Raw genomic sequence first — 16,706 nt, 5'->3', positions numbered from 1 at the left:
TTAACTAGCTGCGATTCTCTGAATCAGTACATATATTAGCGTGCTAGCCCACTAACAAGCGGTTAGCATTAGCGGCTACAACAATTGACCTTTTTTATTAACATTTTTTTATTTTATAGGGGGTAGATCAGATTTAATGTTGCAGATAGATTGTAGTTTCCATCAATGTAATTGTCCGCATCATTTCCCTCATGCTGCATGTACTGCATTGACCATGCAGACTGAACAAGCGGTCTTCTGGTCGAGCAACACTAACTGCGATCCTTGATTGATTGGCGCGGGGCTTGGTCTGTGTGGAAAGCCTCATGGAGAGAGAGCGAGAGGATATAGACAACTCAAACAGCGGAGTAAACTAGAAAAATGAACGCTACACATGGCGGAGTAGCGTGTCACATTGAACAAACCAAACATTGAAATACCTCTGTACTGGTATATACTGTAGCAAAATACAGTATACCGCCCAGCCCTAAACTAAAGTGAATTTGGGTACTGTACTCCACCCAATTCACTTCTCACCATGAATCAGTGGACCATACAGTCCCTAGCAGTTTGTTAGGGTCATTAACCACAATGTGAACTGAAACAGGACTGAGGAGGGAAGAGGGGGGCATTTAGTTCAGTGCATACACCTCATATCAAAAAAACAAGTTTCACGTTCAAAATTCCCAGATTTTTCAGAAATTTCTGTTGAAGGATTCCTGGAATCTGGAGAAAATAAGCAGGGAGGAAATCCTTTAACTAGGAATACTCTAACCGGGATCTCTGAAAAACCTGGAAAAGCTTCCAGAGTTTTGCAACCTTAATTCCTCTCCATGCCCAGTGAACAAGAAGCATACCTAGCAGTTCATCGGGGTCCTTGACCACAATGTGGGCATTGAGCTCCTGGAGCTCCTGGTGGAGCTCCTCCACCTTCTTGTTGGACTTCTTCAGCATGTTGTCCACGTAGGCCAGGCTCTTCTTGTCTGTGGTGACCTTGCGCAGGTTTTCCGCGCCCTCCTTGATTTTCAGCTCCTTGCGAATCTCGCGGCGAATCTGCTCCTTGATCTCGTCCAGCTTCTGCTGCACCATGGTGTCCGACAGGTCCAGATTGTGGCCCAGGCCCAGCCGCTCAGACACCAGCTGGCCCCTGGCATCACCCTGGGGGACAAGAGAGAAGAGAGGTGGGGATTAAAATGGATGCTCTGGAAGGAGAATAGTAGTATAGATAGAGTCAAGACCGGAGCCCTAGACTGAGACAACATTTACGTAGTCTCGACAGTTCTCAAGAGATCAAGACTACATTTCTGGTTAGTACCACCTGAAGCTGAACTTCATCTTGAAGTAGTGGTTAGGTTGTAAGCCCCCTAACCACTGATAAGTGGTCAGATATTTTTTCATCCCACCTTGGCCTTTCGGTAGGGTAATCTGACCCTAGATCTGGGGTTAGGAGCAATCTCACACCCACCAAACCTCTAACAGTTTTTTTTGGTCAGCTGAGTCAATGGCTAGGATTTATTATATTTTAACAAGAACCAAAAGATGAAACACAGGTCATTGGACCACCTTTGCCACTTAATCACACGTGGTGATATGAAAGGACTGGATAAGATGATTACATTGCAATATTGCTATAGCTCTGTGACCTCTGACAGGCTAGGTGAAATGTTCACCATTGCTGGCCAGGAGTTTTTCCTTTACCACTTGATCCGACTAGGGAAATTAGGCTATTGTGAGCCCAAATTAAAGGCTGTGGAAAAACTTCTGGCCCCATACCTATCCAATCCTTTCAGATATACACAAGTGACTAGGGGTTAGTAGCTTGGAGTTGTTTTGGAATTGGGCATTAGTACGGGCCTTGACCTGCATCATTACGGCCAGTCTTAACTGGGGAAGGTTTAGAGAGTCTTCTTGAATGGAATTACAATGAAAGGTCAACCTACAGCGCATTCGGAAAGTATTCAGACCCCTTCACTTTTTCCACTTTGTTACATTACAGCCTTCTTCTAAAATGGATTAAATAGATTTTTTCCCCCATCAATCTACACAAAATACCCCATAACGACATAGCAAAAACAGGTTTTTCAAAATTTTGTGAAAATTTATAACATAAAAAAACATAATCACATTTACATGAGTATTCAGACCCTTTACTCAATACTTTGTTGAAGCACCTTTGGCAGCGATTACAGCCTCGAGTATTCTTGGATATGACGCTACAAGCTTGGCACGCCTTTATTTGGGGAGTTTCTCCCATTCTTTTCTGTAGATCCTCTCAAGCACTGTCAAGTTGGATGGGGAGCATCACTGCACAGTTATTTCAGGTCTCTCCAGAGATGTTCGATCAGGTTCAAGTCTGGGCTCTGGCTGGGCCACAAAGACATTCAGAGACTTGTCCCGAAGCCACTTCTGCATTGTCTTGGCTTTATGCTTGGGGCAAATGTCCTGAGCAGGTTTTCATCAAGGATCTCTCTGTACTTTGCTCCGTTCACCTTTCCCTCGAGCCTGACTAGTCTACCAGTTCCTGCTGCTGAAAAACATCCCCACAGCATGGTGCTGCCACTACCATGCTTCACCATAAGGATGGTGCCAGGTTTACTCCAGACTTGACACTTGGCATTCAGGCCAAAGAGCTTTCTCATGGTCAGAGTCATTTAGGTGCCTTTTGGCAAACCCCAAGCGACTGTCATGTGCCTTTCACTGAGGAGTGGCTTCCGTCTGGCCACTCTACCATAAAGGCCTGATTGGTAGAGTGCTGCAGAGATGGTTGTCCTTCTGGAAGGTTCTCCCATCTCCAGAGGAACTCTGGAGCTCTGTCAGAGTGACCATCGTGTTCTTGGTCATCTCCCTGACCAAGGCCCTTCTCCCCTGATTGCTCAGTTTGGCCGGGCAGCCAGCTCTAGGAATAGTCTTGGTGGTTCCAAGCTTCTTCCATTTAAGAATGATGGAGGCAACTGTGTTCTTGGGGACCTTCAATGTTGCAGAAATGTTTTAGTACCCTTCCCCAGATCTGTGCCTCGATATAATCCTCTCAGAGCAATACAGACAATTTCTTCGACCTCATGACTTGGTTTTTGCTCTGATATGCACTGTCAACTGTGGGACCTTATATAGACAGATTGATGAGGAAAATGTTTTATTTAACCTGTTATGGCTAGGGGGCAGTATTTTCACAGCCGGATAAAAAACGTACCCGATTTAATCTGATCATTACTCCTGCCCAGAAACTGGAATATGCATATAATTATTAGCTTTGGATAGAAAACACTCCAAAGTTTCTAAAACTGTTTGAATGGTGTCTGTGAGTATAACAGAACTCATTTGGCAGGCCAAAACCTGAGAAGATTCCATGCAGGAAGGCTTTGCAGGCTCTGGCTGAAAAAAAGTAGCGCGTTTGGATAGTGGCTGGTCACAGTACTGTGAGACTCAGGCTCGTGCCCGAGTCGACCCCATGCTTTATTTTCTTTCGTCTGTTTACCTAAACGCAGATTCCCGGTCGGAATATTATCGCTTTTTTACGAGAAAAATGGCATAAAAATGTATTTTAAACAGCGGTTGACATGCTTCGAAGTACGGTAATGGAATATTTAGAAATCTTTTGTCACGAAATGCGCCATGCTCGTGACCCTTATTTACACTTCGGATAGTGTCTTGAACGCACGAACAAAACGCCGCTATTTGGATATAACAATGGATTATTTTGAACCAAACCAACATTTGTTATTGAAGTAGCAGTCCTGGGAGTGCATTCTGACGAAGAACACCAAAGTTAATCAAACTTTTCTAATAGTAAATCGGAGTTTGGTCAGGGCTAAACTTGGTGGGTGTCTAAATAGCTAGCCGTGATGGCTGGGCGATCTACTCAGAATATTGCAAAATGTGCTTTCACCAAAAAGCTATTTTAAAATCGGACACCTCGATTGCACAAAGGAGTTGAACGGAATCCTGGAATCCTCATCTCTCCCAATTGGACATTCTCTCTTTCTCCCCTGACCCATCTGTCTATCTCCTCATTTGAATTCCATGCTGTCACAGTTACCAGCCCTTTCAAGCTTAACATCCTTATCATTTATCGCCCTCCAGGTTCCCTTGGAGAGTTCATCAATGAGCTTGACGCCTTGATAAGTTCCTTTCCTGAGGATGGCTCACCTCTCACAGTTCTGGGTGACTTTAACCTCCCCACGTCTACCTTTGACTCATTCCTCTCTGCCTCCTTCTTTCCACTCCTCTCCTCTTTTGACCTCACCCTCTCACCTTCCCCCCCTACTCACAAGGCAGGCAATACGCTTGACCTCATCTTTACTAGATGCTGTTCTTCCACTAATCTCATTGCAACTCCCCTCCAAATCTCAGACCACTACCTTGTATCCTTTTCCCTCTTGCTCTCATCCAACACTTCTCACTCTGCCCCTACTCGGATGGTATTGCGCCGTCCCAACCTTCGCTCTCTCTCTCCCGCTACTCTCTCCTCTTCCATCCTATCATCTCTTCCCTCTGCTCAAACCTTCTCCAACCTATCTCCTGATTCTGCCTCCTCAACCCTCCTCTCCTCCCTTTCTGTATCCTTTGATTTTCTCTGTCCCCTATCCTCCAGGCCGGCTCGGTCCTCCCCTCCTGCTCCGTGGCTCGACGACTCACTACGAGCTCACAGAACAGGGCTCCGGGCAGCCGAGCGGAAATGGAGGAAAACTCGCCTCCCTGCGGACCTGGCATCCTTTCACTCCCTCCTCTCTACATTCTCCTCTTCTGTCTCTGCTGCTAAAGCCACTTTCTACCACTCTAAATTCCAAGCATCTGCCTCTAACCCTAGGAAGCTCTTTGCTACCTTCTCCTCCCTCCTGAATCCTCCTCCCCCTCCCCCCCCCCCTCCTCCCTCTCTGCGGATGACTTCGTCAACCATTTTGAAAAGAAGGTTGATGATATCCGATCCTCGTTTGCTAAGTCAAACGACACCGCTGGTCCTGCTCACACTGCCCTACCCTGTGCTTTGACCTCTTTCTCCCCTCTCTCTCCAGATGAAATCTCGCGTCTTGTGACGGCCGGCCGCCCAACAACCTGCCCACTTGACCCTATCCCCTCCTCTCTTCTCCAGACCATTTCCGTAGACCTTCTCCCCTACCTCACCTCGCTCATCAACTCATCCTTAACCGCTGGCTACGTCCCTTCCGTCTTCAAGAGAGCGAGAGTTGCACCCCTTCTGAAAAAACCTACACTCGATCCCTCCGATGTCAACAACTACAGACCAGTATCCCTTCTTTCTTTTCTCTCCAAAACTCTTGAACGTGCCGTCCTTGGCCAGCTCTCCTGCTATCTCTCTCAGAATGACCTTCTTGATCCTAATCAGTCAGGTTTCAAGACTGGGCATTCAACTGAGGCTGCTCTTCTCTGTGTCACGGAGGCTCTCCGCACTGCTAAAGCTAACTCTCTCTCCTCTGCTCTCATCCTTCTAGACCTATCTGCTGCCTTTGATACTGTGAACCATCAGATCCTCCTCTCCACCCTCTCCGGGTTGGGCATCTCCGGCGCGGCCCACGCTTGGATTGCGTCCTACCTGACAGGTTGCTCCTACCAGGTGGCGTGGCAAGAATCTGTCTCCGCACCATGCGCTCTCACCACTGGTGTCCCCCAGGGCTCTGTTCTAGGCCCTCTCCTATTCTCGCTATACACCAAGTCACTTGGCTCTGTCATATCCTCACATGGTCTCTCCTATCATTGCTATGCAGACGACACACAATTAATCTTCTCCTTTCCCCCTTCTGATAACCAGGCGGCGAATCGCATCTCTGCATGTCTGTCAGACATATCAGTGTGGATGACGGATCACCACCTCAAGCTGAACCTCGGCAAGACGGAGCTGCTCTTCCTCCCGGGGAAGGACTGCCCGTTCCATGATCTCGCCATCACGGTTGACAACTCCCTTGTGTCCTCCTCCCAGAGTGCTAAGAACCTTGGCGTGATCCTGGACAACACCCTGTCGTTCTCCACTAACATCAAGGCGGTGACCCGATCCTGTAGGTTCATGCTCTACAACATTCGCAGAGTACGACCCTGCCTCACACAGGAAGCGGCGCAGGTCCTAATCCAGGCACTTGTCATCTCCCGTCTGGATTACTGCAACTCGCTGTTGGCTGGGCTCCCTGCCTGTGCCATTAAACCCCTACAACTCATCCAGAACGCCGCAGCCCGTCTGGTGTTCAACCTTCCCAAGTTCTCTCACGTCACCCCGCTCCTCCGCTCTCTCCACTGGCTTCCGGTTGAAGCTCGCATCCGCTACAAGACCATGGTGATTGCCTACGGAGCTGTGAAGGGAACGGCACCTCCATACCTTCAGGCTCTGATCAGGCCCTACACCCAAAGAAGGGCACTGCGTTCATCCACCTCTGTCCTGCTGGCCCCCCTACCTCTGAGGAAGCACAGTTCCCGCTCAGCCCAGTCAAAACTGTTCGCTGCTCTGGCACCCCAATGGTGGAACAAGCTCCCTCACGACGCCAGGACAGCGGAGTCAATCACCACCTTCCGTAGACACCTGAAACCCCACCTCTTTAAGGAATACCTGGGATAGGATATAGTAATCCTTCTAACCCCCCCCAAAAAAAAAGATATAGATGTACTATTGTAAAGTGGTTGTTCCACTGGATATCATAAGGTGAATGCACCAATTTGTAAGTCGCTCTGGATAAGAGCGTCTGCTAAATGACTTAAATGTAATGTAAATGAGTTCTGTATCTATAATTCTTAAAATAATTATGTTTTTTGTGAACGTTTATCGTGAGTAATTTAGTAAATTCACCGGAGGTTTGCGGGGGGTATGCTAGTTCTGAACGTCACATGCTAATGTAAAAAGCTGGTTTTTGATATAAATATTAACTTGATTGAACAAAACATGCATGTATTGTATAACATAATGTCCTAGGTGTGTCATCTGATGAAGATCATCAAAGGTTAGTGCTGCATTTAGCTGTGGTTTTGTTTTTTGTGACATTATATGCTAGCTTGAAAAATGGGTGTCTGATTATTTCTGGCTGGGTACTCTGCTGACATAATCTAATGTTTTGCTTTCGCTGTAAAGCCTTTTTGAAATCGGACAGTGTGGTTAGATAAAGGAGAGTCTTGTCTTTAAAATGCTGTGAAATAGTCATATGTTTGAAAAATGGACGTTTTTGTATTTTAGAGGAATTTGTAATTCGCGCCACGCCTATCATTGGATATTGGAGCAGGTGTTCCGCTAGCGGAACGTCTAGATGTAAGAGGTTAATCCATTTTAGAATAAGGCTGTAACGTAACAAAATGTGGAAAAAGTCAGGGGGTCTGAATACTTTCCGAATGCACTGTATATGGAGTCAGTAGGTCCCTCCAGCAACATAGACCCACCTACTTGGGAGCCAGGTCCACCCACTGGGGAGCTATGCCCAGCCAATCAAAATGAGTTTTAACCCACAAAAGGACTTTATTACAGACATAAATACTCCTTAGTACTTTTTATTGTCCCCAGCAAAAGGTGCACCTGTGTAATGATCATGCTGTTTAATCAGCTTCTTGATAACCCACACCTGTCAGGTGGATGGATTACCTTGGCAAAGGATAAATGCTCAGTAACCGGGATGTACACAAATTTGTGCTCAAATTTTGAGAGAAACACACTTTTTGTGCGTATGGTACATTTCTGGGATCTTTTATTTCAGCTCATGAAAAATAGGACCAACACTTTACATGTTTTGTTTATATGTTTGTTCAGTATATTTTAGTCCTATATGAATCATACCTTTTGAAGCACATCTCATGAGTAGCAGACCCTTTTCCTTTCTTCCTGTTCCAATCAAATTAGCCTTGACCTACTGTCAAGTTGCCAGGTTGTTAGCTAGCTAGGTAACATGACTGAACAACGTTGTTTTGTTATCAAACCAATAATTAGTGACCCAGGATGACTTTAAAAAAATGGCCTGCGACTTGGTTTGTGAAATTATATAAAATGCGCAATAAAGAAAAAAAAGGCATCACAGGTAATATAGGTCATATTTTAGTTTTTAGAGACAAGACGTTTTCTTTGCTGTAAAGGTGCAAGCATGCCTGTTGCGAAGCGGTGCTCCATTTCCCTCTCTGACACTCAGACTGCATGACAGTGAACTTGCAAAGTGTACTCAGACTGGTCTGTGCTCTTGGTTATAACAGGCGATGAAATTATATAATGTATCAACATTGCTGGCTTTGTGTGCTGCTCCAATGTAACAAATGTACAAATCTACTGAAAACTCATCAGGGTCTTGGTCTGCATCCCCGCTCGCCATCAGGGCTGAATTATATATTTTTTAAACTGACGGGAGGAATAGACGCACGTGAAGAGCGGATGGAGAGAAGCAGGTAGCGTCAGTATAGAGACAAAGTAGAGTTGCAATTCAACGGCTCAGACACGAGAGGTGTGTGGCAGGGTCTACAGTCAATCACGGACTACAAAAGGAAAACCAGCCCCATCGTGGACCACGATGTCTTGCTCCCAGACAAACTAAACAACTTCTTTGCTCGCTTTGAGGACAACACAGTGCCACTGACACGGCCCGCTACCAAAACCTGCAGGCTCTCCTTCACTGCAGCCAACGTGAGTAAAACATTTAAACGTGTTAACCCTCGCAAGGCTGCCGGCCCAGACGGCATCCCCAGCCGCGTCCTCAGAGCATGCGCAGACCAGCTGGCTGGTGTGTTTACGGAACATATTCAATCAATCCTTATCCCAGTCTGCTGTTCCCACATGCTTCAAGAAGGCCACCATTTTTCCTGTTCCCAAGAAAGCGAATGTAACTGAGCTAAATGACTATCGCCTCGTAGCACTCACTTCCGTCATCATGAAGTGCTTTGAGAGACTAATCAAGGACCATATCACCTCCACCCTACCTGACACCCACTCCAATTTGCTTACCGCCCTAATAGGTCCACAGACGACGCAATCACACTGCACACTCCCCTAACCCATCTGGACAAGAGGAATACCTATGTAAGAATGCTGTTCATTGACTACAGCTCAGCATTTAACACCATAGTACCCTCCAAACTCGTCATTAAGTTCGAGACCCTGGGTCTCGACCCCGCCCTGTGCAACTGGGTCCCGGACTTCCTGATGGGCCGCCCCCAGGTGGTGAGGGTAGGTAACAACATCTCCACCCCGCTGATTCTCAACACTGGGGCCCCACAAGGGTGCGTTCTCAGCCCTCTCCTGTACTCCCTGTTCACCCATGACTGCGTGGCCATGCACGCCTCCAACTCAATCATCAAGTTTGCAAACGACACTAGAGTGGTAGGCTTGATTACCAACAATGACGAGATGGCCTACAGGGAGGAGGTGAGGGCCCTCGGAGTGTGGTGTCAGGAAAATAACCTCACACTCAATGTCAACAAAACAAAGGAGATGTTTGTGGACTTCAAGAAACCGCAGAGGGAGCAGCCCCCTATCCACATCGACGGGACAGTAGTGGAGAAGGTGGAAAGTTTTAAGTTCCTCGGCGTACACATCACGGACAAACTGAAATGGTCTACCCACACAGACAGCGTGGTGAAAAAGGCGCAGCAGCGCCTCTTCAACCTCAGGAGGCTGAAGAAATTCGGCTTGTCACCAAAAACACTCAAACTTTTACAGATGCACAATCGAGAGCATCCTGTCGGGCTGTATCACCACCTGGTACGGCAACTGCTCCGCCCACAACCGTAAGGCTCTCCAGAGGGTAGTGAGGTCTGCAGAACGCATCACCGGGGGCAAACTACCTGCCCTCCAGGACACCACACCACCCTATGTCACAGGAAGGCCAAAAAGATCATCAAGGACAACAACCACCCGAGCCACTGCCTGTTCACCCCGCTATCATCCAGAAGGCGAGGTCAGTACAGGTGCATCAAAGCGGGGGCCGAGAGACTGAAAAACAGCTTATATCTCAAGGCCATCAGACTGTTAAACAGCCATCACTAACATAGAGAGGCTGCTGCCAACATACCGACTCATCTCAAGCCACTTTAATAATGACTAATTGATGTAATAAATGTATCACTAGCCACTTTAAACAATGCCACTTTATATAATGTTTACATACCCTACATTACTCATCTCATATGTATATACTGTACTCTATACCATCTACTGCATCTTGCCTATGCCGTCCGGCCATCGCTCATTCATATATTTTTATGAACATATTCTTATTCATTCCTTTACACTTGTGTGTATAAGGTAGTTGTTGTGAAATTGTTAGGTTAGATTACTTGTTAGATATTACTGCATGGTCGGAACTAGAAGCACAAGCATTTAGCTACACTCGCATTAACATCTGCTAACCATGTGTATATGACAAATACAAATATATTTGATTTGATTTAGGTAAGGGCATGTAGGGGATGCAGCTGGCTGATTACAGCTGCCACACGTGATATGTGCATGAAAGTGAAGTGGATATTATTATCTACAAACAAAACTGAATTTATAAACATTTTATAATAGAAGCCAGCAGGTTCTTTATATCGGTAGGTCTGAAAAAGTCAGTAGTATCATATGAAACGGTACTACGGTATTCTAAAATGTTGGTATCATAAGTATCATGACGTTTTGGTACCATGATATTACCGTGGTACCGGTATACCGTGCAACACTAGCAAAATGTAATTCAAATTACGGAATTAAGTTGGCTAAATCAGAAAGACCAACCAATAGGTAGGCTGTTGTTTCATATGAATGGAGCTGTTGTAGACACTGGAAGGGGAGCGCAGGAAAATAGCCTCAATTAGCAATGCTACTTTAGCTAGGTAGTCGCAACAAAATGGAATTTAATGTTGCAGTTCGGAATGAAACAATTTCATATATACAACAGCTAAAGACTTGCATCACTATACTGAGAGCTTTACCATTTCCAAACTGATGTATTAGGGTGTTTTTGGAGCCTTTGCTAAAAATATTTTTTTGCGGCCCCCATACTACAGAACAAGGATGAGGAAGTTGTTTGCTGTACGTTTCTCTAAAATGTGAAATCACAAAAAAGGTGTCTGGAACCTTCTATAACATGCCATTTACATTAAAAATGAAAGATTTGGTTATACAAAAATAAAACTTCTTTAAAAAAACAAATATATTTCAACTATCTGGATATCCCCAAAAATATATTATTCGAATACTGAAATCATTTCAAATGCTCATTCCTATAGTTTACTATTCCTACACAAATCTATGTTCCTTACCATAACATCATCGATTTCCATCAACCTTGTCTCCATCACATCTGCAACAGAAGCCCGTCCATGCATGTTTTGAAGTTCTGCTTTGTTCTTCCTCTCATCACAATAACATAAGTAAAGTTCTCTCTTTTCTAAAACAGTTATCCTCTACAACAGCAACATGTCTGGGTGACTCAAAAGCAAAAGTCAGTTGGACACATACTCTCTATGTCCAACCCTTCCCACTCTCACAGACAGACAGACAGACAGACAGACACACACACAAACCGTCTGAGGGACAACAAAATCCTGCTTAGCCTTGCGCTCTGTGAGGTCACAGGAGACGAGAATGGGACCTAATCTCACTCCGGGGAGAGAGCTGAGTCTTAAAATAAACATTGGTATAAAAAAAAATGCCAGCGGTCCAATGGCCTCCCCCATGGAGCGACGTGTGAGGGAGTGGGAGGTGGCTTGCAGTTGTGTACTACATGTAAATGGCTTCTTGTAAGGTTAAGATTGGGAGCCTGGGAAAGAGTTGGTAACGTAATTTTTTGCCAAGGTCGCTTCCCAACGCCGTCTACAGCTTTTAGTACTGATAATTGTTCAGTGTATGGCTAATGAAATAATCTAGTCTACTACTTTGGTGGTGCAAGCAAGCACCGTGTTTCAACCAACAGCCAATGGAATAACGTAGAGCTATTGTATTTGTGTCAAAGTAGCCAGCATTTATTTTGCCTAATTGATATGCACTGATTGACCCAGTTAGAGTTTAAAAAAAAACTGGCTTAGTGTGTGTTTGGCATTAGAGTGCACGGTAGTTCCCTGTTTTGGCTGGCTAGTGGCCAAAACTTATCCATCTTTAACTCCACCCTCTCCTCCCATAAAGGTGCTTTACAGAGGAAATATGCAATGCTGAGGCCTATAGTACATTCCAGTCCAGAGGGAGACAGGCTCCGCCTCCTTGTATGACTCATAGGTAAACAACTCAACTCCTGGAAGAGGTAAAAAGACAGCTCAACCCAATTGGCTTTGCCGTAACTCTGTTTGACTAGGCTACCACTGAACACAATACAAAGACGTAGACCAGCCTTATTCTTCCCTCTAAGCAACAAAATAGCTAAGAAAATCGAACTGACCGAGGAGAACACTGACATTTGACAGGCTTGCACAGGAGTTTTAATCATCGAAAATGATAAAAGCTTGTGTCCTTACTCATTAATATGTTAGATTAGCCTATTTCTCACGCACCTAATATAATGTCACCTTAAAACATGCAGCGAAACCAAAGCTAACATAAAAAGTATGAATTTCCACTATTAGCAGGCTAAATAGTCTTCAACTCAAATGTCAAGAAAAGCTCAATTAAATTTGAGGGACAATGGAAAAGCTGGTCAGGCAGACATTAACTTATGCCAAAAGCCTGACTTTAGAAACCAAGACTATTGGAATTATGGTAGAGCGCGATGGTACCCGTTTTTATTTATTTTTTAAAATCCTGACTAACCTTGAACACCATTCAACCTTTACACAATGTATTACCCTAAACCGGCTTCAACACATTTGGTTTGATAGCTGCATTTAAAACAGAAATGTCACATAGGCTACATCAGGTCAACAACCTCACCTCCAGGCCAGACTAAAGCATTTAAAAGACTGCAGTGCTTGGAAATTATGGTCCATCACAAATACATAGATGACAGGTGTAACTTACAACCCTGGTCAGTTTAGAGAGATTCTCTGATACTTTTGTATATTACTTTTTAGCCAGTAGTTCTGAAAGTAGCCAAAAGTGGTCCCCGATAAATGCATATGTCATCACATGTACAGTACCAGTCAAAAGTTAGGATACACCTACTCATTCAAGGGTTTCTCTTCATTTTGACTATTTTCTACATTGAAGAATAATAGTGAACAAATCAAAACTATGAAATAACAACCAAAAAAAAAAAAAGGGTTAAACAAACCCAAATATATTTTTGATTATTCAATGAAGTCACCCTTTGCCTTGACAGCTTTGCACACTCTTGGCATTCTCTCAACCAGCTTCACCTGGAATGCTTTTCCAACAGTCTTGAAGGAGTTCCCACATATGCTGAGCACTTGTTGGCTGCTTTTCCTTCACTCTGCGGCCCAACTCATCCCAAACCATCTCAATTGGGTTGAGGTTGGGTGATTGTGGAGGCCAGGTCATCTGATGCAGCACTCCATCACTCTCCTTCTTGGTCAAATAGTCCTTACACAACCTGGAGGTGTGTTGAGTCATTGCCCTGTTGAAAAACAAAATTGTCATCCCACCTGGTTTTCACTTAGTGGGACTGTATCACTGCAGAATTCTGTGGTAGCCATGCTGGTTAAGTGTGCCTTGAATTCTAAATAAATCACTGCCAGTGTCACCAGCAAAGCACCCCCACACCATCACACCTCCTCCTCCATGCTTCACGGTGGGAACCACACATGAGGAGATCATCCGTTCACCTACTCTGCGTCTCACAAAGGCACGGCGGTTGGAACCAAAAATCTCAAAAATGGACTCATCAGACCAAAGGACAGATTTGCACCGGTCTGATGTCCATTGCCCAAGCAAGTCTCTTCTTCTTTTTGGTGTCCTTTAGTAGTGGTTTCTTTGTAGAAATTTGACCATGAAGGCCTGATTCACACAGTCTGCTCTGAACAGTTGATGTTGAGATGTGTCTGTTACTTGAAGCATTTATTTGGGCTGCAATCTGAGGCTGGTAACTCTAACGAACTTATCATCTGCAGCAGAGGTAACTCTGGGTCTTCCTTTCCTGTGGCGGTCCTGAGAGCCAGTTTCATCATAGCGCTTGATGGTTTTTGCCACTGCATTGACTGACCTTCATGTCTTAAAGTAATGATTGACTGTTAATTGAAATCAATTTGTATTTGTCACATACGCCGAATACAACATGTGTAGACCTTACAGTGAAATGCTTACTTACAAGCCCTTAACCAACAATGCAGTTAAGAGAAAAAAAACGTAACAAATAATTAAAGAGCAGTAGTAAAATAACAATAGCGAGGATATACAGTTGAAGTCGGAAGGTTACATACACCTTAACCAAATACATTTAAACTGAGTTTTTCACAATTCCTGACATTTAATACTAGTAAAAATGCCCTGTCTTGGGTCAGTTAAGATCACCACTTTATTTTAAGAATGTGAAATGTCAGAATAATATTAGAGAGAATGATTTATTTCAGCTTTTATTTCTTTCATCACATTCCCAGTGGGTCAGAAATGTACATACACTCAATTAGTATTTGGTAGCATTGCCTTTAAATTGTTTCACTTGGGTCCAACGTTTTGGGTAGCCTTCCACAAGCTTCACACAATAAGTTGGGTGAATTCCTCCTGACAGAGCTTGTGTAACTGTCAGTCAGGTTGCTCGCACACATTGCTCGCACACATTTTCTATAGGATTGAGGTCAGGGCGTTGTGATGGCCACTCCAAAACCTTGACTTTGTTGTCCTTAAGCCATTTTGCCACAACTTTGAAAGTATGCTTGGGGTTATTGTCCATTTGGAAGACCCATTAGCGACCAAGCTTTAACTTCCTGACTGATGTCTTGAGATGTTGTTTCAATATATCCACATAATTTCCCTCCTCATGATGCCATCTATTTTGTGAAGTGCACCAGTCCCTCCTGCACCAAAGCACCCCCACAACATGATGCTGCCACCCCTGTGCTTCACAGTTGGGATGGTGTTCTTCGGCTTGCAAACGTCCCTCTTTTTCCTCCAAACATAATGGTCATTATGGCCAAACAATTCTATTTTTTCCCCATCAGACCAGAGGACATTTCTCCAAAAAGTACGATCTTTGTCCCCATGTGCAGTTGCAAACCGTAGTCTGGCTTTTTTATGGCGGTTTTGGAGCAGTGGCTTCTTCCTTGCTGAGCAGCCTTTCAGGTTATGTCAATATAGGACTCGTTTTACTGTGGATATAGATACTTTTGTAACCATTTCCTCCAGCATCTTCACAAGGTCCTTTGCTGTTGTTCTGGGATTGATTTGCACATTTCGCACCAAAGTACGTCCCTTTCTAGGAGACAGAACGCGTCTCCTTCCTGAGCGGTATGACAGCTGCCTGGTCCCATGGTGTTTATACTTGCGTACTATTGTTTGTACAGATGAATGTGGTACCTTCAGGCGTTTGGAAATTGCTCCCAAGGATGAACTAGACTTGTGGAGTTCTACAATTTTCTTTCTGAGGTCTTGGCAGATTTCTTTAGATTTTCCCATGATGTCAAGCAAAGAGGCACTGAGTTTGAAGGTAGGCCTTGAAATACATCCACAGGTACACTTCCAATTGACTCAAATGATGTCAATTAGCCTATCAGAAGCGTCTAAAGCCATGACATAATTTTCTGGAAATTTCCAAAGCTGTTTAAAGGCACAGTCAACTTAGTGCATGTAAACTTCTGACCCACTGGAATTGTGATACAGGGAATTATAAGTGAAATAATCTGTCAGTAAACAATTGTTGGAAAAATTACTTGTGTCATGCACAAAGTAGATGTCCTAACCAACTGTATACAGGGGTACCAGTACAGAGTCAATGTGCAGGGGTTACTGGTTAGTCGAGATAATTGAGGTAATATGTACATGTAGGTAGAGTTATTAAAATGACTATGCATAAATAATGAGAGTAGCAGCAGCGTAAAAGAGGGGGGTGCAAATAGTCTGGGAAGCCATTTGATTAGATGTTCAGGAGTTCAGGCTTCGGGTAGAACCTGTTAAGAAGCCTGGATAGCAGGAAGCTTGGCCCCAGTGATGTACTCGGCCGTACGCACTACCCTCTGTCGTGCCTTGCGGTCGGAGGCCTTGCAGTTGCCATACCAGGCAGTGATTCAACCAGTCAGGATGCTCTTGATGGTGCAGCTCTAGAACCTTTTGAGCATCTGAGGACCAATGCCAAATCTTTTCAGTCTCCTGAGAGGGAAATGGGTGTTGTCGTGCCCTCTTCACGACTATCTTGTTGTGCTTGGACCATGTTAGTTTGTTGGTGATGTGGACACCAAGGAACTTGAAGCTCTCAACCTGCTCCACTACAGCTCCGTCGATGAGAATGGGGGCGTGCTCGGTCCTCTTTTCCTGTAGTCCACAATCATCTCCTTTGTCTTGAACATGGTGAGGGAAGAGGATGTTGTCCTGGCACCACACGGCCCGGTCTCTGACCTACCACTGTTGTGTCATCGGCAAACTTAATGATGGTGTTGGAGTCGTGCCTGGCCGTGCAGTCATGAGTGAACAGGGAGTACAGGACGGGACTGAGCACGCACCCCTGAGGGGCCCCGTGTTGAGGATCAGCGTGGGAGATGTGCTGTTACCTACCCTTACCACCTGGGGGCGGCCCGTCAGAAAGTCCAGGATCCAGTTGCAGAGGGAGGTGTTTAGTCCCAGGGTCCTTAGCTTAGTGATGAGCTTTGAGGGCACTATGAAGCTGGTTGAGAAAATGCCAAGCTGTCATCAAGGCAAAGGGTGGTTACTTTGAAGAATCTAAAATATATTTAGATTTGTTTGACAC

The 16,706-nt window shown here is 44.9% G+C and overlaps 1 protein-coding gene across 2 annotated transcripts in view; it reads right to left on the bottom strand.

The window, feature by feature from the left end:
* Positions 1 to 16,706, bottom strand: part of LOC106568990 (serine/threonine-protein kinase N2) — a 56,855-nt gene that overhangs the window by 36,079 nt on the left and 4,070 nt on the right. The window contains exons 1-2 of one of the 2 annotated variants that reach the window (XM_014139923.3): positions 11,185 to 11,460; positions 837 to 1,137 (exon numbers count right to left, since the gene is read on the bottom strand). In XM_014139923.3, coding sequence (XP_013995398.1) covers positions 837 to 1,137; positions 11,185 to 11,250 — 367 coding nt within the window. In that variant the 5' untranslated portion in view covers positions 11,251 to 11,460. Of the gene's footprint in view, positions 1 to 836; positions 1,138 to 11,184; positions 11,461 to 16,706 lie in introns of those variants that run through there. The other variant, XM_014139924.3, reaches the window with a different exon arrangement.

This window comes from Salmo salar, chromosome 14 (assembly GCF_965601325.2).
Source record: "Salmo salar chromosome 14, fSalSal1, whole genome shotgun sequence".
In the NCBI taxonomy this organism is placed as follows: domain Eukaryota; kingdom Metazoa; phylum Chordata; class Actinopteri; order Salmoniformes; family Salmonidae; genus Salmo; species Salmo salar.
This window is presented reverse-complemented; position numbering and strand designations above follow the sequence as displayed.